At 39.9% G+C, this 23968-nt stretch overlaps 3 protein-coding genes across 9 annotated transcripts; 2 read left to right on the top strand and 1 right to left on the bottom strand.

Moving 5' to 3' along the window:
* Window positions 1-1010: 1010 nt before the first annotated feature.
* On the top strand, window positions 1011-10801 carry LOC147127629 (uncharacterized). 2 transcript variants are annotated; one of them, XM_086020752.1, is made up of 6 exons: window positions 1011-1511; window positions 4204-4359; window positions 7323-7451; window positions 7746-7808; window positions 8016-8135; window positions 9807-10801. In XM_086020752.1, exons 1-6 carry the CDS (start codon window positions 1491-1493, stop codon window positions 9975-9977), a joined length of 660 nt encoding a protein of 219 aa, XP_085876878.1. In that variant the 5' UTR covers window positions 1011-1490; the 3' UTR covers window positions 9978-10801. The 2 variants fall into 2 exon arrangements, with proteins under 2 accessions (XP_085876878.1, XP_085876877.1); XM_086020751.1 differs by having other exon boundaries at window positions 1015-1511; window positions 7722-7808.
* Window positions 10802-10864: 63 nt separating this feature from the next.
* On the bottom strand, window positions 10865-21885 carry zc2hc1a (zinc finger, C2HC-type containing 1A). 5 transcript variants are annotated; one of them, XM_086020745.1, is made up of 10 exons: window positions 21700-21882; window positions 17075-17148; window positions 16831-16947; window positions 16169-16195; window positions 15613-15754; window positions 14883-15025; window positions 13641-13743; window positions 13454-13529; window positions 13259-13369; window positions 10865-12776 (listed from the first exon to the last, which is right to left on the bottom strand). In XM_086020745.1, the coding sequence occupies exons 1-10, from the start codon at window positions 21749-21751 to the stop codon at window positions 12641-12643; spliced, it is 981 nt and encodes a 326-aa protein (XP_085876871.1). In that variant the 5' UTR covers window positions 21752-21882; the 3' UTR covers window positions 10865-12640. The 5 variants fall into 5 exon arrangements, with proteins under 5 accessions (XP_085876871.1, XP_085876873.1, XP_085876876.1 ...); XM_086020747.1 differs by lacking the exon at window positions 21700-21882 and adding an exon at window positions 18319-18775; XM_086020750.1 differs by lacking the exon at window positions 21700-21882 and adding an exon at window positions 18193-18279.
* On the top strand, window positions 18512-23901 carry pkia (cAMP-dependent protein kinase inhibitor alpha). 2 transcript variants are annotated; one of them, XM_086020754.1, is made up of 3 exons: window positions 18512-18656; window positions 21714-21900; window positions 22496-23901. In XM_086020754.1, the coding sequence occupies exons 2-3, from the start codon at window positions 21750-21752 to the stop codon at window positions 22558-22560; spliced, it is 216 nt and encodes a 71-aa protein (XP_085876880.1). In that variant the 5' UTR covers window positions 18512-18656; window positions 21714-21749; the 3' UTR covers window positions 22561-23901. The 2 variants fall into 2 exon arrangements, with proteins under 2 accessions (XP_085876880.1, XP_085876879.1); XM_086020753.1 differs by lacking the exon at window positions 18512-18656 and adding an exon at window positions 19187-19412.
* Window positions 23902-23968: the final 67 nt, after the last annotated feature.

Here is a 23968-nt window from a genome sequence, read left to right as displayed (position 1 = left end):
GACATGGTACCCCCACTTTCTTAATACTTCTACTCCAACAACTGTTTCAGAACAAAAGTCAAGAGAGTCAAACCAAAAAAAGCAGCAATGTAACGAAAACACAAATTGTCCCTGTCCTGTGAACAACACTTATCTCCAATTGTTTGTACTTTTTTATTTTTCACTTTAAAGCGATGTCTATAAGGCGGAAACATGATTCGTGTAAAAATAAGAATATGAAATAAAAATGGCGAAAAGTGTTTTTCACATGACAGCGACGAAATATAACAATGTCAAGTTGACAACTATGCTACCTTCCATTGCACAATATTTTGTAAATAAAGTCAGAAAGTGCACATGGAGTAAACACTACAACGTAAAAACCTTTAACACTATAAAAAAAAAAATACTTCTACTACAACAACTATTGTTGATTTATTGGGGCTGAAAAAGCCTCTGCCAGAGTAGTTGGATCTGTGTCCGCGGTTGTGTTCTGGCTTGGGGATCTCCCCCTTCCTCCTCCTCTCTCAACTTCGCTTGCAGCTCGTTGCTTTCTGCAGGGTGAGTTTTTTTCATATGTATGTGTAAATTTGTGGTGTTACCACAGTAGCGGAGCACTTTATTACACAAATCACACTTGGCACTGTCCTTTCCTGTTGTTGTAAAAAAAAAAGTCCACACCGTGCAAGCCTCCCTCCGCTTCTTGTTTGGCTCTGCCATTGCTTTAGGTTCCGGCCGTTCAGTCGCCCTCTCTGCCAGGGAGGGGCGAAAAGTGTGCCTGGGAGGGAGTAGCAGCAGGCGTTGGGCGAGAGGGGGGGGGCGCTATTTGCGCAGAGAAGCGGCGCTTTGGGGTAATTGGTGGAGGAGCGAAGTATCGATCCCAGTACGACAATATCGACCCGATACAACTACTTGCTTGGTATCGATAATGTCGATATTTTGGATCGACCCGCCCACCACTAGTTAAGAGGCTTACTTTCATGATATCACTGGGCTGTTTTTTTCCGGTCAGTCTTGCACTTCGACGAACATTTGATGAGGCGCATCTCGAGCGCCACCACACACTAAATGCATTCAGAACATACATGGCGATTGTTGCCATTTCACGTGTAGCATATGCGCCTCTCACATATTCAGAATCGATTAATTAAACATGCTAATGCGAGTGGGCTCATTAAGTAACTCTTCGAGAAGGTGGGCATCGTCCCACCTTGCTATGATGGGTCTCAGAATGTGCACGGATTGAAATATGAGAACCAAGTGGAAGCTATAGTGGCCGCGGAAGTAAACATCAAAAAACCGCTGCTGGACGTGTGTGGAGCACACAGGACGCGCGGGATTAAAACACACACACACATACTTACACACACTCGAGGTGTCCATGCGCGGTGGGTGCAGCCACGGAAACCACGCTTGGGAGAGGTACACTGACATGTGCGGACCGCATCTCCCACGGACCACGGCCGTCTGAGCAGCATTAATAACTCCAAAATAAGATGCGGTGAATATGAATGAAGAATGACCAACCAATGGTAAGTCATGAAGACGAGTGCGACCCACCGAGGCTCTCAAAATCGTGGAATCGAAGCCGAACTGTCAACCCGGTCCTCTCAAGTCGTTCCTAACAATGCGAATGCCTCGTTTATAACTTCCCATTTGTCAGTCAGAAGGAAAGCGAAATTAAATCAGCACTTTAGGGGAATAGGTGGAGTATTTACAAGACAGTGCCATTTTGAATCATACTTTACAGATCTTATCTGCACCATGCATGCCTGCTACTGACTCGGTCGTCGGAAATGCTGGACTGGAATATTTAGACGTGTCTAGATTGATTAAATGCGTGTTTCTCTGTGGGGTGCACTTACTGGCTTAGGTGCAGTCTAGTAACAAGTTACAAAAACAACAAGGCGGATGAAGGATTTGTTCAATATTAGCATCAGGCTGATAATTACTGACTCTAGATGGATGGCTGAATATTAGCCATATATTGATCAGACGGTAATTGCATTACACATATTTTGGTCATCACACACAAACCTCTAAATGTCCTTACACATAATGAGTCATAATCAATAGAAAGGGAAGAAATAAAACAATTTGCGTCTTGTATAACACACACACACCAACAGGCCTTCACATCACTGCACGCATACAGCGTTGGCTAACTAATGGAATGTGGCTTTGAGAGAGATCTGACGGAGCTAGAGGTCCTTGTGACCAATGATGTCTCCAGGCCAGACGACCTGGTCCTTAAATTGGATCACCATAGATGGAAAAGATCAGAACCAACGTTTTTGATTAGACTTATCTGACAAGCACAAACACTATATATGTGGGGGTTGCGTCTTAAACGGCGCCCATTTTCTCACTTCGCCCCCATGATGTAACGTAAACGAGTGTTCGCGAGGTAAGAAAAGAGGCCCAGATCTGACTTTGTCTGATTCCTGTATTTCAGAAATGGAAAGAAATGGACGAGCATAATTCAATCAACTTGTGTGAGCCTTGATTTACATTGGATGCTTTCTTGAAAGATTAAACGAACACGCATTGGAAAATGGTTGTGGTTTGTGAACTAACAATTGAGCTTACATCCCAAGTGAGTGACCTGAAGAAATTTGCCAACACGGAGTTTTGACACTAAGAGAGGATGACGTACCGTTTAATAATAATATTGTGGTTTCAGTTTGCAGTGGCGCCACTGCATCCTATTGAGATGTTTCTGTAATAGCTTTTTAAACCGACCAAAATATTAGGAATACGGCGAACTACAAGCACATTGTTAAATGCATGATACTCTGACAGGGAGAATGAAAAGTTCATTAATGTGAAGTCAAACCGCAGTCATAAGGCAGACATTTACAATTTAAAATTTTAGGTATTTTCAAATTGCAAAGAAAAAACGCTTCACTTAATTTGGCTGGTAGGCTTTATTTTCTGAATATATTTTTTATTTTATTGCGACTAGATAAGTGCAGTGCTCAAGAAATGCAAGCCACTTTCAAGCATTTGCATTAGTTAAACTTTCATATTAGTTCATGGTTCATTTGCCATTATTTTAAACTTATGTATAATAAATCTGATAGTGTTTCTTGTTGTTGTTGTTACAATGTATTACCTTTTTGTTAGAAAATACTGTATGCGGACCTTACTGGGTACATTAAATCGCAATCACAGTATTACGGGGGCAAAAATTCCAAAATGTTTTTTTTTTTTTTAATAGTTCATGCACTAGTATACTGTACTGTATACAATTTGGGTTAAATGTACAAAAGCATGTTTCCTTGTATCTATCAAAACTGAGCATGATCATTTTAAAGACATACCGGTACTTTGCATTACTTCTGTGTTTCTGTATACTGTCCATCCATCCATTATTTGATGGCCGTGCCTGTGAAAATCTGAAAATCGTTTAAAAGTGTTATTGTGCGATATAAACCTCTTAAATGCAAGGCAGGAACACAAAACCAAAAATCATAATTACTAGGAAAAAAGGTTTCCAAAAAAAAAAAAAAGTTACTGATAGAATAATTGTTCATAGGTTATACCATATTTACTCTTATAATTATTGTAAGGTATTTTTTTTCAGCATTATAAACTTATCATGTAAGTCGAAGTTGCTTGTGAAGGAAGTGTAATGCGAGAAGGACACAGCTGCAAAATAGGAACGATGATGACACACACACACACTGCTGCTGCTGCTGCTGCATTCGCTCCCCCATTCCCTTAGAGCTTAAACACCTTTGTTATCAGGGACTCCTAAGAAAATTGTAACAATAATAATGTATTTTATTATTCATGTGTTGGATTCTTGTGGACAAGGCCTGTTAGCTTTATTAGCTTGTGGGTTTAGCTTTCGCTTTTTCCAAATCTACGCCCAACTTGTTTGATGTGCTTTGCTTCCTAATATGTATGCTAATGGCTCACACACAAACACACACACACATAGACAAATAGACAAAATAAGTTCATAGTGTTCCAGCTGCTTTCGCCCCCTTTTCCCTTAGAGCTGGAACACCTTTGTAATCAGGGACTCCGAAGAAAATAAAAAGAGAGGAGGCGCGGGAGCCGGGCAGAGGGTTTTAGGAACTATAATCGTACACTTCCCTGCGCTCTCCTTGCAAGTAAAAAGACAATATTGTTGTTGGGTGTCTTCTCTCCTCATTGTGTGCATTGTTTACTAATGTCTCACTTGGTGTGAACCTGACATTTAATTGGTCCTTCGAGCCGGATCCCTATATGCCGGAAGGTTTCCAGCTGTCGAGTCAACCTCCAGGTAAAGTCCGTGGCCATGGCTCTAAGACCCTTTGTGGGACTGGTCTTTGGCTCCGCTTCTGGGAACTTAAGGCTGACGGGAAGCCGGAGGAGTCAAGACATCTCTGGGTGAGTAGGAAACTCACGACACTCGTGGGATGAGTGAATTGCGCGCTGGTTAAAAAAAAAAAAAAAAAAAAAAACTTTGACAATACTAGTCCCTGGTCATGTGGTAAGACAGAGTTAGTCTATAAAACTGTAAGACAGAGTTAGTCTTCAAAACTGTAAGACAGAGTAAGTGTTTAAAACTGTAAGCCTTGAGAATACTAGTCAATGTCAAGGTAAAAGACAGAGTAAGTCTATAAAACTGTAAGGGCGACGGTGTCCTGTACGTACTTAAACTCCGTGGAAAAATGCTGCTAAAAGTGTGACTGTGTAAACTGTGTAAGTGGATATAAACAGGATTGTAAGTGACAACTTTGTGTGGACGCAATCGGCAAGAATCCTCCGCCACTTGTGGTCGAAGCTTGAGGATTGCCACACACTGTGTTGATTGTCACCCTGTTTTAAGGTAAAAGTCAGCGTAGGACACCCTAAGTGTCATAGAACTGACTCTTCATCAAAAGAATGGGGGGAAACTAACAGTAAAATCCGTGATAAAAGTGATCCTAAACAAAACCTTGCATGCAACGATTGGACATTTCTGGAGCGTCACTGTCCTGCCAACATACAACACTTTAAATCTTTGAATAACAAAATATGACTTTGCTGGCCAGCTTAAAAAAGAAAATAACAACAACAACAATAATAATAATAATTAAAAAAAGGATGGCGAAGGCCTGTGTACACTTGAATTCTGGGCGTGTGTATGTTTGTGCAAATCGGTTGTGAAACCCTGTGTGAAGTGTGTAAGTGAACAGAGTGATCGCGAATTAAAAATACCGCAAGGTATTTTATTCCATATAATGTAGTAGGATAATGAACAGCAGACTGGTGTGGTTGCAGAAGCAAGAATTCTCCACCTTAAAAGCTTGTAGTGAGAATGACCACAACAAGAAATTTGAATTGCTGTCCTACTGATAAAAATCCAGTTTTTATAACACCCTAGGTGTTAGCAAGCTGGACCAAATTGTCTATACAATGGGAAAATAAGTAGTAAATTATAATCATAAAATGCAATGTAAGGACTTAGAAGTTTGTTGAAAAACAGGATCCTGATAAGATCCAATATTTAGACGCATCGATAGCCGAACACGTTTTTAATGGTTAAGTTAATTATACATAAAGTAGCCGTGTTACAGGAATCAATCATATAGCAGAAGCGTTTAATGGGCAAAAAGTAAGAAACGAAGATAATGTGACTTGAGCGGCGGCGCAGACATCAGGGAGGGGCACCTGGGCCCTCTGCTCCTTTCTTGTCTGACCCTGCGACAAGGCGGAACAATTCTTGTTCATTATTAATAACATTTGGCTGAAGAAGAGCACAAAGTGAGCAAAAATAAAATACGAATGCAGCAACAACAAGTCAAATATTTGGGATGCAATCTTAGTGTTGCAAGTATAATTGTAAACACAAAATGCAATTCTCCAGGCTCCAAAACCTCAAACGAAGGGGTGGATGATGTCATTTTTTAGGTCTAACAAATTGTTGCTGAATCTGGTTTCAAAATTATGCAGGAATCATTGGTGAAAAAATGTAATAGTGAAGACTTCAAATGACATCGCCTTTAAGGTAGACCAATGAAGCAGGAAAGTTTTTTGTGAAATAAAGCAAATTTTAGTATTGTGGCGACCCCTTATTCAGTTGATAGACTGTAAAGGTCATTTTTCGACCTCAGTTTTGGTGCGGCAAGATAGAGACAAAACGAAGCTAATGGCATATTTTTTTCTTTCGAATTGGACGGTGCATTGCCGCACTGTGGAAGAGTAGTTCTTGCAGCATCCATTGCTGTACAAACAAGTGCAGCAATGGATGGGTGCCTCAGTTTCCAGTTGTTGTTTTTTAAGTGCAACCATAGTTTTGTTCCACCCCCCGATTTTGAGAGTGCCACGTGCAGTCTCCGCATTGTTTTAACAAAGCACCATGATCTTTTTATCACTAGCGAGACATTTACCTTGTATGCACTGAGACAACATGTAACTAAAGAGACGCACGATGTTAGACCCAGCCACATTGTCACTACTCCCTGAGGATGGAGGAAGACATGATTGCCAAACTGTAAACACAAACATTCATATTACTCAGAAGCATTGTGTTGAACTAACTCACTTTTTGATCATTTGTTCCAAACACACGAATTTACACGAGGGTATATTAAATGGCATGCAACAACAAAGTCCTGAAGCAGAACAAGAACTTTGAATAAAAAAAAAAAGAATACATAAATAAGATCAAATAAAACACTGGTGCGACATTAACAGGTGACATCTATGTATGGCCAAAAAGATGACTTAGCAAGACACAGTATACTATGTAACTTGAGACCAAGTAACACTTGACCACATTATCCATTTCATCCATTTATTGGGGGATTTTACTATTCGACTGAACAAAATAGGACTATACTAACATTGCCTAATGCTAATTCACGTGTTCTCAAACTGGGTTGAAATTGCGCTATTACTGTGACAAGGACATTGTGCAAATATATCACTGCGGTATATCACAAATGATTTGGAGTGATAATGGAAGTCATTTTGTAAAGATTGTTGAATAACGGGACAAATCTTTTGGTGATCAAGTTAAAGTGCATGACTGGTGAAAAGAATGAGCTGCACTGTAAGAAGATTAAAAAAAAAAAAAAAAAAGGAAAAAAAAATATGGAAACTCGTTGCCTTAGAAATGATAAGTAAAGTTCTCACTTGGTGTGAACCTGAGAAAAATAAAAAGAGAGGAGGCGCAGGAGCCGGACAGAGGGTTTTAGGAACTGTAATCGTACACTTCCTTGCAAGTAAAAAGACAATATCGTGTGTCCTCTCTCCTCATTGTGTGCATTGTTTACTAATGTCTCACTTGGTGTGAAGCTGAGAGTTACTCACATCTTACATCAAATGCTGACTTGATCAAAATCTCTTCTTATATCTCCCACAAGCATCTTCTGCGCATCACTCTCCTCCTTCTTCTGCTTCTCCCTCTGGCCTCCAGCTGCATCAGCCAAAGGCCTCTGGCAGAATTTGGAGAGGATTACACGGGAATCGTGCAAACTAATCTGAACAACGCGGTGAGTAAGATGCACAAGATATTTCAGTAAAAGAGAGTAAAAGCACAGCTGCCCAAAAAAAAACTTGCTCCTTGAGTGTGTTCTCATTTTAAATTTGTGAGGGCATCCTCTTTTTTTAAAATTTTTTTTTTATATACGTACAAACATAATCCACGTTCTCTATATGTTCTGTATCGTCAAGTAAACATGAGTGCTAATCACGAGTGCAGTTTCTACCAACACATTGAAGTGTTCAATTAACATGACTGCTTTTTGTGTTTTCATAATAAGAAAGAAAGAATCGTTACCCTGCAGGGAAACACGTCATGCGCTGAGGACACACAAAGGGTGCAAAGCTGCACGGCAAGAAACAACACAGTGAGTCAGCCGTCGAGTAGCATTCACATAAAACTCACATTAGTCATCCTCGTTTAATTAAAAAACATTGACATCAACCAAAAAGGTGTCATACACTGATTGGAAGAGTAATTCAGGGTGCATTGTACTGTAGCTACCGTCCTGAATTTAGAACCTCCTGACTTGGATTTACATTTCAAACTGCGTTTGTACATTTGTGTTCCGCAGGATTTTATTGGCATCTTACACAATTTAACCTGCCACATGTGGAATTTAAGACTTAACCACACACAGCAACTGGTCACATCTGTGCTAAACTCAATAGAGTGCACTTGCTCTTTGAAACAGGTAAGTCCAGATGCATTTCAACTTCAAACACAAATACGTATGTCGGTATATCTAATAAATATCTGTGGAATTAAACCAAGTGACCGTGTTAGAATTTCATCCAAATAGTCGTACACTATAATCAGTTTTACCTCTGCTAAGGAAGTTGGTGTTCATTGTCGCCTTAAACTCATTCACTTGCCAGACATTTTCAGTAACGTTTGAAAAAATTTGAAAAATATATTAAGTATATTCCTGGGATTGAATGGCTGGACTGAGAAAAGACATTAAATTCGTCAATGGCAGTGAATGAGTTAAGAAGCACACAAAGGAGTGTTTGAGTCACTCTGAGACAGAAACGATAGTAAAAGTGCTAAAAAAAGAAAAAGAGAAAAAAAGTGGCAGCATTACAGGATTAAAGACAAAATGTTAAAACAATTAATACTGAATGTTACACAAAGGCATTGTTATGAGAATATTGTGGTAATACAAGAATAAATTCAAAATCTCATATAAATACATAAATAAAACTGTTATGAGAAGAAAGTGGTAGTGTTCAGAGAAAATTATAATGTAACGAGGACAAAGTAAGATTGGTTCCTCAATCAAGTCAAAATGTCACAGAAAAAAATCTAAAGTCATAATGTTACATGACAAAGTCATAATGTGGCAATAATACATTTGTATTGCTAGGAGAATAAAAGAAGTGTGCTACAAAAAATGATCATAATTTTGTAAGAGTAAATTTGTAATGATACAATAAAATTGTATTGCTGTGAGAATAAAGTCAAAATGGCAACATTTGTTGAGAAGTTGTCATGGTATAAAAATTGCTATATAGTCCAGAGAAAAAGGTGGATTGTTGTGTTAAAGGGGAAGTCAACCCAAACAACCCAACAAATTGCAACAGCTTTTAGCCATCTCAGGGGGCGGCCATTTTGTCACTTCTGTCAACTGAAAATGACATCACAGATGCTCAGGGCTCAGATAACGACCAATCATGGCTCAGCAGGAAAACAGGTGAGCTGTGATTGGTCGTTACCTGAGCAACAGTGATGTCATTTTAGGTGGACAGAAGTGACAAAATGGCCACCCCCTGAGATGGCTAAAAATGGGTGGATTTCTCCACCCAAAGATTTCCAGGTGATTTTGAGTCTGAAAGGCAGGCGCAAACCAGCACCAGTGTGCTTCAAGATGATGTTATTGTTACGTGGTGGAGGTGATGTTCATGTCAACAATTTTGAAATGCCAGAAACAAAAAATTGTGAGACATTATCAGCAATGTAATTTTGGAGCTTCTGAATGATTTAAGGGCCAACTTGGAGTCGGTCACAAGAAGGAGTCAAGCTACTGTACATAACCTTTGACAAACTTCCTTTCAACTTTGCATTTCACCGTGGCAACTGGTGATGGCCTCTCCCACAACGTTTTTTTCTCCGGTTTGCCGTCCCAAGATTCAAGCACAATGTTTTGCAGAATGAGTAGCTAGCGTACGTCCAATTCTCATACAATAGGGATGATTTAAATCAAACAAAACATGGGTTTTATGTGGTTGCTGACTTTCCCAAAATGATCAGAGTGATTGATTTTTGTCATCCGATTGTTTCCCTCTTCTACTGACCCTTCCAATTCCAACACTTCAAACTAAATTTTGCGCTTGCATTGCTCGTCTTGTGTTTGTCTGTTTTCTAGAGTGAAGGACACAAAGTGAGGCCAAAGCGGAGGAAGACAGCAATGACAAAAAATCAAAAGCAGCATAGAAAATTGAACAGGGAGACCAGAAAACTTTGCAAAATTACTGCAATCTTATCTAGCATGACAGAGTGCTATGAGATGCTGAATTCACAGTTAGGGAACACCTGATAGCAGCGCTCCAGATGGGTTATGTTTACACTTGTGAATTCTCCCATACTCCTTGTTTGGGTTACAAAAGTGGAAGCTCCCACTTCATTCAAGCTATCCTGCCAAGTGTCATTTTTCCTTCCGCGTGGTTCTTTTTGGCTCGTGTATAGCAATTGACTCTTCAGATATGCTTGCAAGCTACGCTACCAACTCAGTGAAACGTCCAAAGGCCAATCAGATTGAGTTGTTTTATGATTCAATATGGCTCCATTTTGAACACAAAGCTAACTTGCTCAGTAAAGTGTGAAACTACCTACATTGCAGTTTTGGGGGGGAAAAAGAAGCTGAACAGTGACAGAAGGTGTTTTCAGAAGGGAAACTATTACTTAAACTTATTTTAGGGTATAAAATCCTCTATTGCTGCTCAGGCAGTAAAAAGTAAGGCAGTTGTGCAATTTTACTTTCACTTTAAATCCAAACAACCAGCCCAAATAGTTTCCTCATGTCTCATGGCACAGATAGATAAGAAAAGATATCATTGTAATAGTTAATAAATCATTTTTTCGGAAACACTAGTGCCACGCCACACTTGTTGGGAATCTCAGGATTAGATAACACAGCAGATCATTTGCTGCGTATGACTGATGTTTTAAAAGCTGATTTTGCCACAGATGGCTGACTTCAAACTGGCCTGACTCTGTTCAGGGTCAGCACCAAGAAGCTCGGGCGTTTCAGTTGCCACATATGTTGGAAGCACTAAACTTGCCATTTGTTGGTTTGTGTGCAAGACACCTACATTTGATGTATATACCCCATTTATATTGAAAATATATTTATAACAAAAACTAACGGTCTTTTGATTGTTTTCTTTTCAATGGACACACACACACACACACACACACACACAGTTGTCTGCTACATGTTTATTCATGGAGGCGCACCAGTGCATTTGGTGCACAAACACACATGACTTTTGCATGTCAGCTCACTTTTGCAATACGCATGTCCTGGATAATTTTCCCAATCGTAAAAATTGACAGTTACATCGCTTAAGTTAATGTCGTATTATCGCGTGCTCCATGTGCCTTTGACCACACGGCTTAAAAGTATTGCAAGCTGCAGACTTTGGAAGTATGCATGTTACACCAGACCTTATGCAAGAGGTTGACTTTACGAAGCAGCCAGAATGAGTCAAATCTAACATACTGTGTCAATGCTTGAAGGTGCCACTGTTATCACCACTCCGAAAGAGACCAATATTAGTTCAGTATTGATTCACGCTCATTCGTAAGTGTTTTAAATTCTAGCGTTTTGAACGTGTTCTCATGAGAAATTAGGAGGATTTCAATCAAGGGTAACAGATTTTTCAGTACAGTATGTCCACCATTTCTGGAGCGTGCCCCACATAGATGCGGCGACACACGCTTACTGATAAGTACTTGAATTGAAACATTATAGTCATTTACTTTTATACTAAATTCTGATGAAAGTTGAACATATGTACCCATAAAAGGAACACAAATGTGTAATACAACGTGGTCCAGATGCAAATAAAAAACAAAATGGACTTTGAGTACAATATTAACAAAACAAAGTCATCCAGTGAAAATGAGCTGCAATAAGGATTGAATAAATAACTAGCTAAAAAAAGGAAAAGGAACGCATGGGCTTGTAAAGAATGCTACAGTTTTTGTGAAATATCAGCATTAACAGTCCAAAGGGGATTGGCTCCTTGTCAATAAAAAGAAACTTAAAAAAACTGACATGCACAATTTCCTCAGTGGTTAATCATATTGCACTTATTGACGGGAACAAATTCTCATATGATGAAATTGAGAAGCAGTTACCACGCTTGACTGAGGACTGAGCTACATGATGCCCATCTCACAACTGATTCACCCCGCACTTAACATTTTTTTTTTTCCCAAACACAAGCTCTGAGCACATTCCTTCATGTAGTCCTCTCTGTTTTGCCGTCTTCTACCAAGTGCAAAGTCAGCTTGTCAAACTAATGTTTTCAATTGTAACCACCATTGGCACTTATTTACTAATAATTGCCAAAGACTGTTCGCTGACCAAGACTTGCAGCTAGGCTGGCAAAAGATCTGCCACTACCGGCGTCTGACGCTGGCATAAAGTCACCAGAAGTCTCCAGTAACACCACAACAAGATGCTAGATTTTTTTTTTTTTTTTCTAATGGGGGTCTGAAAGGTCTGAAAAGTTGCTGTAAAGAGCAACAAAGTCGCTAATTTGGCAACACTAGCTGTAGTGATGCTAAATTAAGTGTGACAAGGATATATGAAGCGGGTTGAGGAGGCTGCTATTTTTTTTTTTTTTTTTTTACTGTGTGTATGTTGACTGAATAATGCTGAAGACAGGGCGCGGAGGAAAAAAAATAAATAAATAAATCAAGCAGTATGATCCATGATTGTGTAAGTAACATTGCCCTGGCCATTACAGTTACTTAGTGCTCTCAAACACAGCCATCATATTTCTCCCGATTTAAAAAAATAAATAAAATAAACTGAGCTAATGTGGTTTCAATGAATAGCTTTCAATTATCGATAACGACTTTGGGACTCAAATGACGTGACATGATGAACAGAAATTGTAAGCAGGAAATTGCAATGCATGAAAAAAAAAAAACGTAGTACTGACACTCATTTCCGTTAGGAAATGGATCTCAGATACACATCCTTCTGATGCCACACTCGCAGCAGAATTTTGCAGATTCTATGGGGTACCTGGTCCCACATGAGTGACAAAACTTGCTCTTTATTTCACCGTTGCCCACATTGTTACTGCCATCCACGTCATCCCTGAGAAATTAAACACAACCCACATTAGAAACAACTTCAAATGACTTGATTAGATGATTGAACATCTTCTTTATTAAACATTCTCCAGCTATGCTGTCATTCTTGCCAAATGTACTCATGGGGTTATTTCAGTCAATGAAATTCATATTAGGAATTTTCACACTACTATTTTTCAAAACAAATTTCCCCATAGGAAATGATGTGAAGCGAATTTCACACTGTGACGTCATTTTTAAAAAAAATTAATTTTATCAAATAAAACAAAAATGAACTAGTCACCGTTTGAAGATAGCTGATAAACACATATTGGAGTGCAAGTGTAAAGCTGGAATTCTACTAAAACATGCTTCTGATTGAAATACATGGACAGCTATATGCAATACACCACCGCACCACAAGAGGTCAGGATAGTGTAGCATGAGCTTCCTACCTTGTGGCTTTTTCTTTATTGTTCATAAATGTCTACTGGGGAGTTGGCTCACCTCGTTATGTAAGTGTCTTCTTGTTTCTTCTTGTTGAGCGGTCCCCTTCCGGGCGTAGTGTTTCTGACAGGACCATATCCAGAGCTCACTACTCGGCTCTTCATTCCCACCCTGACATACACGTAGAAGGGAAATGGAAGAGAAAAAGGGATGATTCTGTATTCTAACGCATCTATCTGCCCGTGTGCTTCTCACCCAGAAGCAGGGCTCGTGATCCCAGATGTGTTTGTCCTCATTGAAGCTGCAGAAGAGGCCTTACTGGAAGGCACTCCTAGAATAGGAAGAGCGTGTGATTCAATGTAACATCTTGTGCTGCTCCAGCTCATGATATAATGTATCTTTCAAACTGTTCGAAATATGCTAATCTTGCTGCTTGTGTTACCAGTAGTCTGGGCAGGGACCGATCTCGCAGGCAGACGGGAGGAGGCCGAAGGGATGGTTGACACTGCAGAGTTGACCTTCTTGACAAGAGTAGGAGGCTTGTACTGCAGATAAACAAAAAAACAAAAACATTTTTTTAACTGAATAAAATGTTGAGTGTGTTAGGAGTGCCATATGGGCTGACAAAAACCTAGCATTTGAACAGGGGTGCTTTGACTTTTCGTTTCCACTGTAAGTAGCCAATATCCACATTTTTCTTATGACCAATAGTGTCACAATTTACTATCATTAATAAAAGTAATTATACCTTAGATCACAGGTGTCAAACTCATGACCCGGGGGCCAGATCTGGCCCACCACATCATTTTATGTGGAAGCAAATCAAGCATGTCACCTTCCATAAAATCTGGACCAACATTTTAAATTATTATATGTAACGCACAACGACATTGAGATATTGCAAGCATTTTCTTGTTAGCAAATCCCTTTTTAAATTAAAGCGGAAGTCAACCCAAACATATTTTTTTCAAGAATATGTTCCCAGCAGGCCCACTAGTTGAAACACGGCATTCTGATTAATTTTGCGTTTGTGGAATATAGGTTAAGCAGCAAAATGCTGAGCCGTGATTGGTCGTAGTGAGCAGTTGTGATGTCATTTTCAGTCGACAGAAAACAAAATGGCAGCCCCCAGAGATGGCTAGAAACTAGTGGATTAACACTTATTCCACAAACGCAATATTTATCAGAATGCCAGAATAGAACATATTCTTGAAAAAAAAAATGTTTGCGTTGACTTCCCCTTTAAACAATAGTTGAACAAAGCATTATTGTTGACTTCTGTTTTTAAAAATCCATCAATTTGTTGAACAGTGTATATGTAATAATAGAGCTGGGCATTCGGCCTATGTGATGGACCGGTCCGTCTATCCGCCTATGACGGACGCCTATTTTGTAGGCAATAAACGATAGACGGGAAACTTAAACGGATTAAGCATAGTCGGAAGCATTTATAACATTAAACATTTATATGGTTTCAAGATTATTAACATACAAATCTATGACCTATGTTCTGGAACAGCTACCAAAAGAACAAGGTTATATCCAGAAACCTTTTAATTAAATACCTCTTAAAACGTTTTTAACCTCTCCATATGTTTTTTGTCATATTATTACCATTTTCTAAATGTTTACAAAGCAGAGGACACCCTGAAATATCTACATTGGCCGACATGTTGAAAAATACCTGTGTGCGAGCAGGTGTTTTCTTGACATCGCCCATCTTGTTTTTGTTCCCCATCCTGGCAGCCTGATCCCGACAGAACTTAATGTGTCCTTGGGCGGCACTTTCGTTGAACCTCCGCTGACAATAAGGACACTGGATTAGGTCTTAAGAAGGAATTGAGAGAAAATTTGCATGTCAGTGCTTCATGGCAATTCAATAATATGAAATTCAGTAAGTGTTGTGGCCATGTTTTCTATATTAAGATCCCATGCTACATTTTTTTTAACATACTGTAAATCTTGGATGCCTTTTTATCAGGTGAGCAAGATAATTTGTGTTGGAAATGGCCAGGATGCCCTTTTTCAAGCTATTCTAGGTCCAAACCACATGGCAGATGTGACGGTTGGATTTCACACTACTCGATATGAAAATAAGCTTGCGCCGGTAGTAGGCATTTCATTTATAAAGATGTTTTTTTCATGTCTTAAAGCGAGTCCCCGCTGACGGAGACCACTTATTTGTAAAAGTTGCTATACTTCCCTCCAGCAGCTACTTCTCGACTAAAACTACTTTCACTTTTCCGCAAAGACACAGACAATGGGTTTAGTTTGATAATTCATTATGATTGTTAAACACTGAAAAGGTTCAAATTGATTTAAAACCGATACTTTTGTGGGGGGAAAAAAACTATTCATTTTCATTTTTTACGGCCCAGCCCTAGTGAGCTTCAAGTGTGCCAAATATGACTTACCTGGGTCATACGAAGGAGGAGGAGGCGGGGGCAAAGGTGCGCCTTCTTTCATGGCCCTCATGCTGGCCTTGGATGCCTGGATGGCCGCGATGAAGTCTTCATGTTTCTTGCGCCAGTTGGACGGCTTCTTCGGGGGCTCCGCCTGGCAGGAGGCGACATTCTGAACATCATTCTGCCATTTCAATGTGCGCAAGTTGATCGGCAACACACAGAGTTCAGTTCTCTGTGGGTCTAAGTGGGTTTTAGGCTGAATCACAATTGTGATTTGATGGCTACAACAGCCGATTTTCTCCATTTCTCCACAAAATGATCACCCAGTCCTTCCAAATCGACCTTATTCGCGTGAGAGCTAATCAGACCGTACAGGAAAAGATGTGTTAAAGGTGTGTTGTTTGCACCGTAGGATTCTAATTCATGCAATGAGATGAGAGAGCAAGTGCAAAGCAGTTACAGATAGAGGGAGAAGGTCTTAAACACGGTTAGGAAGTAGGCTAAGGCTCGGACAGTGATTGGTATCTAAAATAAAACAAACCCAAAAACAATTAAAGCAACTTACTTTCTGAGAAGATGAAGAACTTTGTGACTGAAATATAAAGTAGTTGTATTTGTTGCAAATGTGTACACCAAACAAAGGAATTACTTCAAGGTTAAATGGACATTTTACATTCACTTGCATACATTGATGTTATTACATCAACAAGACAAATAACACTGTTGGAACAGGGATGTTTCTATTCCGGCACAGTGAGAAATTCAACCCTGATTGTGAGGAAAACATTTTTATGTTAATAGCTTCTCTGGGCTACTTTAAGACGCACAAACCGGTTTATATTACACGCACGTATTACATACACTGTGTTTCCCCTTGAGATGTGCACGTCTTAACCACATGGTGGCAGTAATGTGACGCAGATAGCTCGTTTATGTAGAGAAGTAGACCAGGGATGCGCAACTTAAACGATGGAGGGGGCCACAATTTTTCATCAGCATTACTAGAATCTAAGAATAAGGTGAACCTGGGGAGGAAATTTGCGGCTTACAGTCCAAATTTTACGGTACAATGTCACCCCATATCATTCATACAGGGAGGCTCATACAAACAAGGCCACCTCAAGCAGTATACTTCTTCAGGGATGTGTTGAGAGGACAGTGAGGATCAAACCTGAAACTTTCGATTCCAGAGTGGACTTAATCCACCCCCTCATTTTGTGATCTTACCTTTGGTTTTAGGGGTTTGAGGGTTGGGATGTCTGTGCCGGCCGCTCTTTGCCTGCTGGAGTCAAAAACCTTCCTCCGTTTGGATGCAGACTTTTGGCATATTTTGGAATGCTTCTCCTGGAGAAACAGAAAAAACGTTTCCCAGTCACCACACCAAATCGCACATAACTGCAACTCCCTGAACAAGTTCTCCAATATTAAAATGCTCTGTGTTGAGGAATGTTAACAGCACTGTTGACTTTACCAGGACTTTAGGGAAGAACATTCTTTTACAGGTGTTACACTGAGATAACTCGCCAACAGGAAGGGCCTCCCCATCTGAAAAGTGAATAATGGAGTCAAATTTCAACACAATTGCAATATTTGTTTTGCTGAGACATTGTGCTGTACATTTGAAAAAAAAACAAAAACAAGCCAGAACGCGCAATCTGCATGAGATAACAATGCTGTGTTGGTTGATGCAGTTAGAGACGTATTATGGAAATGTTTTCACAGCCAGAGACCAAATTCAAACCCCTGAGCATGCTAACTTGCTCATAATGCCTAATAATAAAAACACGGGTGATTGTTGCATCATAGTTTTTCCTAGTTTTAGTTTGGCCTCTGAGGGTGTATTGTGAAAAAAGCCACGGGTGTGGTACATCTTGTAATGCCATCTATGTGTGCAAGGATGACAGTCGCTGATGTACTTATGTTGCTGACTAGCGGTAACAGAATACCTATTCATTCAACAACTTCTATCGACAACAACTCACACCCCAGTCACTTCACACGCAGATTCCCACATAAGACTCTCCGACTTGAGCCAGCGTTAAATCTTAAAATGACCCTTTACCCTTTCATCTTTGACGACATCACAACTGACATTCGCCCGGGCCGACACTCCCGAGACTGAGACATTAGTATGACCTCCTTAGAGCCAAACATGACTCTGGAGCATTGTGTAAGATGAAGGCCTTCCAGCCTCATGTGATCAGAATGCTTAAACAGTTCCTGAATGACAAATGACTATTGATTGATTAGACGTTCTTCCAATTTGGAAGGAGATACAATGGCCATCAGATCAAACACTCACAGAGGTCCTGAACCCCGCAAGACATCACGCCCATATCCTATCCACAATTAAGATTTGCATTTACATTCATAATACCTATTGATACACACTCTGCATCTCAACAATGATGTTCACGTAGGATAGTAACTGTATCTATTTGAAACAGCATAGCTGTAAAGAACCGTGTTTAGATTCTTGTGTCGTATGTACATTTAATTGCAAGCAGTCGAAACTAGTGACGGACAGCTACCAAATACAAACATGTCCATTGCAGTCTTTACACGGCAACTGAGCTAGCGTAAACACACCAAACGTTACTTTGCCTAACAGAGGCGATCCCAAACAATAGGAGACTGCTGACAAAAATGACGCCCCAAAATTGCAAACTCGAATTCAACACGTAAAGATAGAGTAAACGCCGTAATTTAGCTTACCATCGAATTCGTCCATCATTACCGTTTCTTTACTTGTAGATGCACTTCAGCTGCCCTTACAAACAAGAGACTTGTAGTCGCCGAATGGATGTAAAATCTTCACCGCCGAATACTTCCGGGTTTGTTTACAGACGCCGGGAGTGAATCTCATTTCTTTATTTCAACCTCCTCGGTCCTCAATTGTTGCTCCTCTTCTTACATGTCAACCCCTCCACACCAGAAATCCCATCAACGAGCCGAGAAGATCCACCGAAGCCCAAGTACGGACAAACGTTTGGAAAAATGATACTTTCGCTCCTCGATGTTGTCATTTCACGGGGACGTCAAGTAAAGATAACGTATGTCACAATCTCCATTTTATGATTTGAAATTAATTTGATTTGAAATTAAAATCATATGATCAACACTGTTACTCTGTACAACTCTGCATGTGCAAATCAAATTTGGAGTGGGCTTTAATATTTGGTGGGCGTTTCCTTGAATTTCGATAGAACCAGCGAGTAGAGAACTATCTTGTCTGTAATGATCTTTGGGCTACCAATGGCAACTGGCTTGTATGATGCTCGCGATATGTCAACATTTCAGGATTGCATCGGTTGTAAGTTACTGCGTGGTCCGCACTAATGTAACATGCACAGGAGGAACCAGCAGATGGGGCATGGGAGATAACCTCTGTTCCTAAACTGAAATGGGAAACTATATTCAATTATTTTTTATTTTTTCACGTGGACACAAACATTTTGCGTTAGCGTCTCCTGCACAAACACTTTTCCATCAACATGGACGTGTAGATAAAGCAAACACGTTTTCAGCTGTTTGGCGTATTGAGCACATATGGGTCTTGTGAATGGAGTGACTGACAAGCAGTTGCTTTGAGGGAAGGCTGTAGGCATAACAAGAGGATCACTGTTCTCAAAGCCGATCTTTATTTTGAAACGGCAACCGGAAACAAACACATCAACCCATCGCTACCTTGACGTTGACGCTAGTAAACCTATTCCAGAGCGTGACGAGAATTACCGAGTGACGGCTCCTCCACCTGATGTACTTGACCCTACATGCGAATATTTGGACGCCTTTTAAAACCTTAACAGGTACCGCATAACAATTCAAATTGTTCATGTGATGCAAAATGACGCGATGTAAACAACGCAAGCTGTGTGTACTGGTTCAGCGAGAGGCCTTCCAACACACAGACATGCATGTCGGTTTATTATTGCAATCAATGTGCGCGTGGCTCTTACCTGCATGCGCGTTCATTTAATCGTTTTGTATTTTGTCATGTGTATTATTATATTTCGCCACACCGTGTTCCAAACAACATTGTCTATGTCAACGCATTGTTTCTTTTTGTTTCTCTTCGGCAAACGTTGGTCGCCAAATGTTAAAACAAAAACATCTTGAATGTTTTAAATTAAATGAATATTTCGGATGGAACTTTCATATTGAATTCCTATGGAATTTAGCTGTAAACATGGTAAACTACCATTGTTGTAATAGGTTTTGTTTAATTGGTGTTACTTATTATTTAAGGGGTGAAAATGTCAGCCTTAAGGCGTCCCTGGAACCAAAAAGTTCGAGAACCCCTATTTCAAATCCACTAACCAACTAAACCTGCATATTTGCTCAACCAAAGAGATCCAAATCCCATAAATGAAATTTAATTTATCGGAAGGTCCCATTGTTATTATGAATACATTTCAAAATAAAATATGCATGCCAGACATTGATTAATGATTATAAATCTTATTGGTCACTCATTGAATAAAGTACCTTACCTAATCCAACATTTTTGATACTTTTATATAATCGTTGTTATTATTTTTAGCAGTAGTGTATTTTATTATGATAGTAATATTTTAATGTCATTTATTTATTTCTGAACAGTAATTCCTGTTCACCAGGTGCATTTGAACACTCAACTCGTTTAAACAAATATGGTTCCTTGCCCTAAAAGGTTACATAAATAGTTATCTTTCTATTCTATTCTATATTCAAAAATGAGCAGGACCAGTTTGGGGAAGCCCCTTTTCTGTTCCAGCATGCTTGCTTGGCCCTCTCTCATGCCCAACATTCATTCAACTACCTTCTATACTGCTAATCTTCATTAGGATCACACGTGCTCTATCTAGAGACGAACAAAAAAGTTTACTTTTATCATATTTTAGTGTAACGGTGAAAAGCAGACAAAGTTTACACTGTAATATGCAGAATGTGGATTAATGCCATTACTACAAACTATAAATTGCAAATATGTCTTTTTTAAACTCAAAGTTTGCCTTTGGTCCATCATTTAAAAGATAATGTGGGACAACAACAAAAAAAAACCAAGGTAATTACTACCAAAAAAAAATCATTGTGTTTATGTTAGATGTAAGACTACAATCTATGATCAAAATGTTGTCATAATATGCATTTTGTTGACATTAAGTAAAATTGTGTATTTTCGTGGGTACTGTAAAGGCACCAAAAGCCAGGAATTACGGTACTTCCATTGTTACTTCAGATTCAGTGATTTTTCTTCCTTACTTTTTAACGACACCTGTTATTTTTTTCTGATTGCATCACTTGTTTGGCATCTCCTTCAGGATATGTCCAGCTGAGCGCTGGTCCCACATGGGACACACTCACACACTTGGCTGACAGCCTGCGTCATGAGTGCAAGCAGGTCTAAATTATGAAAACTTCCAAATGAATATTGCATCGGACTTGAGTGTATCAAACTAGCGCCAAGGATAAATCACCCACATTTCTGTGGCCCTGCCACTGCGTCATTGAGGAACTGAGCCTTTCAGAAGCAGTACTACATTAAGTCAAATAATCATCGGACTATTCCTAGGTTAACATCTGTGGGGTCTCGCCCATCCTGACACCCCTGCGAATGTGGCAGCTGTGTGGGTTACATTGCTCACTCACATGGTGAAAGATGTCCGAAAATAGACGAGAATGCTTCCGCAGTCACTTGAGGCTGGTGTCAGTGGGCTACCGATAGAATAGAAAAAAAAACCAATAGAGCAGCATTGGTTTGCTCCAAGTCTCCTGTTAATGAAGACACCGCAGCCAAAGCAGAGAAGAGGCTGTGCTATGTTGCGGCGCAGACTGGGAGCAATTGAATGTCACCCAAATCACCGTGGCAACACAACTCCAATCATGCCGTATGCTAATTCCAAGTGAACTAGAATTTGAATATATTCCTCCTAGGGCTGTAATTTCATCTCCTTGTCATCAGTTCGGGAACATTCTGCTTTCTTTTAAAACAAATGCTCTTTTTAGCTCCCTTGTTGACTGATCTTAAGATGGATTAACTCCTAAAAAAAGAGACGGCAAGCCCGTATTAAAGGGATTTTCTTTACACAGAAACCCCACGTCTATATGAAATACCTTTTTTCCACAAGCGTGTGCAGGCCCTGTCATGGTGAGGCCTGGCAGACATGACGGACGTGGAGGCGACCTATGAGGACTTCATCGCCTCTCGACGGTCCGGCCGCAGGAACGCCATCCACGACATCCCAGCAGCCTCCGGGGGGCCGGGACCCGCGGATCTCTCGGCGAGCCTGGCGCAGCTCAACATCAACAAACCCGGTAAGAGGGAGTAAATACACAGGCTGCATGGCCACAACATTTAGAGATGCTGTTGAAAACATAATACACAGTTTCAGACTTGCACTTTGCACTACATATTTTAAAAACTTCGACAGAATATGTCTTGAATCTTGTTTAATTATAGCCAATAAACAGACCGGTGAGTGAAGTATCAAACACACGCGTAAATGTGTGAAAGCGGGGAAAATCAACCCAAAGAGGAGTCTAAGAAGTCTTATATGGGCCAGGCCAAAGTCCACACAAGGATTTGCATGCATGCGTAAATGTAATAAAGTATCTGTGTCATAAATCAAAGTCCTTCAACTTGCAAATCTAAAAAGTGAGCACAACACCGCCAACCAGAGACACAGCCCATTTAAAAGATCTTAAAAGAAAAAAAAAATGAAAAAAGACAGATATTTCATAAATCGATCATTTATCTTCAAAGAACCCCATCCAGGAACTTAACCGAATTCCTATTCATAGTCAAATGCACAACATAAGCAATAACAGGAAATAATGTGTAGGACCTCCAAAATAAAACAGCACATTGCAGATTCAGACTGACTTGTCAAACTGCTTCTCTGTCCTCCAGCTGATGAAGGTGAAGAAGACTCTGAGAAAACTAAGTCTTCTTCAACAAATGACGACAGCCAATGAGGAGGCGGCCGGACGGCGGAAGGGTTGCGCAACTTTCTAAACTCAAATGGCGCCCGTGAATGCACACGAGTGGCGTGCTTCATGGTGACAAACAGACATAAAACCCTTTCCCGCTCACTTCCTGTCATGAGCGCGCCATCGCCATGGAAACGTCAGTGTCATCTTGTCGCATTCAGGCGTGTTCCAATTTCCTTGAAAGGCCCCGTTCCCAAGCTCACCTTTCCTTGAGAGGCCAAAGTGAGCCTTTAACAAACATGGTCAGTGGTCCTGAAAGGAAAGGCGAGAAGGGCCTGGGGCCATTAAAGGTTACTGGGGAAAGCCTTAATGTCCATTCAGGATTCAAACATCCTGCCCTTGTGATGAAGCACTACACCACTGCACTTTTGAGGATTCCAAGGTTGTGATTGAACATCACCATGTTGTCCCTCCTGTGTTCTTTTGGAGAAGCCCTACAACCTGACAAGATGCCCCGCCCCCCAATAGCCTGAAGATGGCACTGTTGTTGTTTAGCCTGGTTCCAACTGTAGGAAACAATTCACATGGTCTTAAATCATTACCCCTCTGTTTTCAAAGGCATAGTGCACTCTCAGTCGTGCTCATTTCCCTCCTTGAGTGCAATCCATTTTGTTGCCAAAGTGCTCGATCGATTCCAGCTCTCAATATTAAATTAATTTCTCAGTATCCTAATTTTCTTTTAACTCATTCACTGCCAGACATTTTGAAAAAAAAAAAAAATATATATATATATATATATATATATAAAAAGTTCCCAGATTTAATGGCTGGACTGTGAAAAGACAAGAAAATACGTCAATGGCAGTGAATGGGTTAATATTGTCGCTGTCCAGAAAGTGTGCTCATTGTAGTGCTATATCTGGATAAATCCAAATAGTTGTTTATTGATATTACTGAAAAATCCGTGTGTGCGCATGTCTTTAAATATGATACGGTGGTTAGAATGATGTGAAATACTGACGGCACTCAAGTTCACTAGCGTGCTATTGTGTAAAGTCTGCACATATTGTATCAAGTGTTTCAAAATTATTCCGTTTGTCAGCCAAAGTAACTGCCCAGGGATGTACTGTAGATACATTCTCCATAAAATGTTTACTAATACACAGTGCACACATTTTTCTGTGTCAAATTTAACATACTAGCATGGTTGCTAAGATTCTCATTTTTATATTCAGTCTAAATTAAGTAGCATGAACATGTGAAGACAAAATGACAACCAGGTTCCACTTTCCATATTGTTATTGTCTTACGGTTCATCAACAACAATTCTGGATTCTTTTGTATAGTTTGGATGAGCAAATAAATCTGTCTGACTGAAATAATGAATTTGACTCATTTTAAATATTTATATATAGATAAGTGTGCAGATAATTTCAATTCAGTAAACTAGTGT

The sequence above is a fragment of the Filicampus tigris genome, chromosome 21 (assembly GCF_054856515.1).
Source record: "Filicampus tigris isolate MCC_2025a chromosome 21, RoL_Ftig_1.0, whole genome shotgun sequence".
Classification (NCBI taxonomy): domain Eukaryota; kingdom Metazoa; phylum Chordata; class Actinopteri; order Syngnathiformes; family Syngnathidae; genus Filicampus; species Filicampus tigris.
This window is presented reverse-complemented; position numbering and strand designations above follow the sequence as displayed.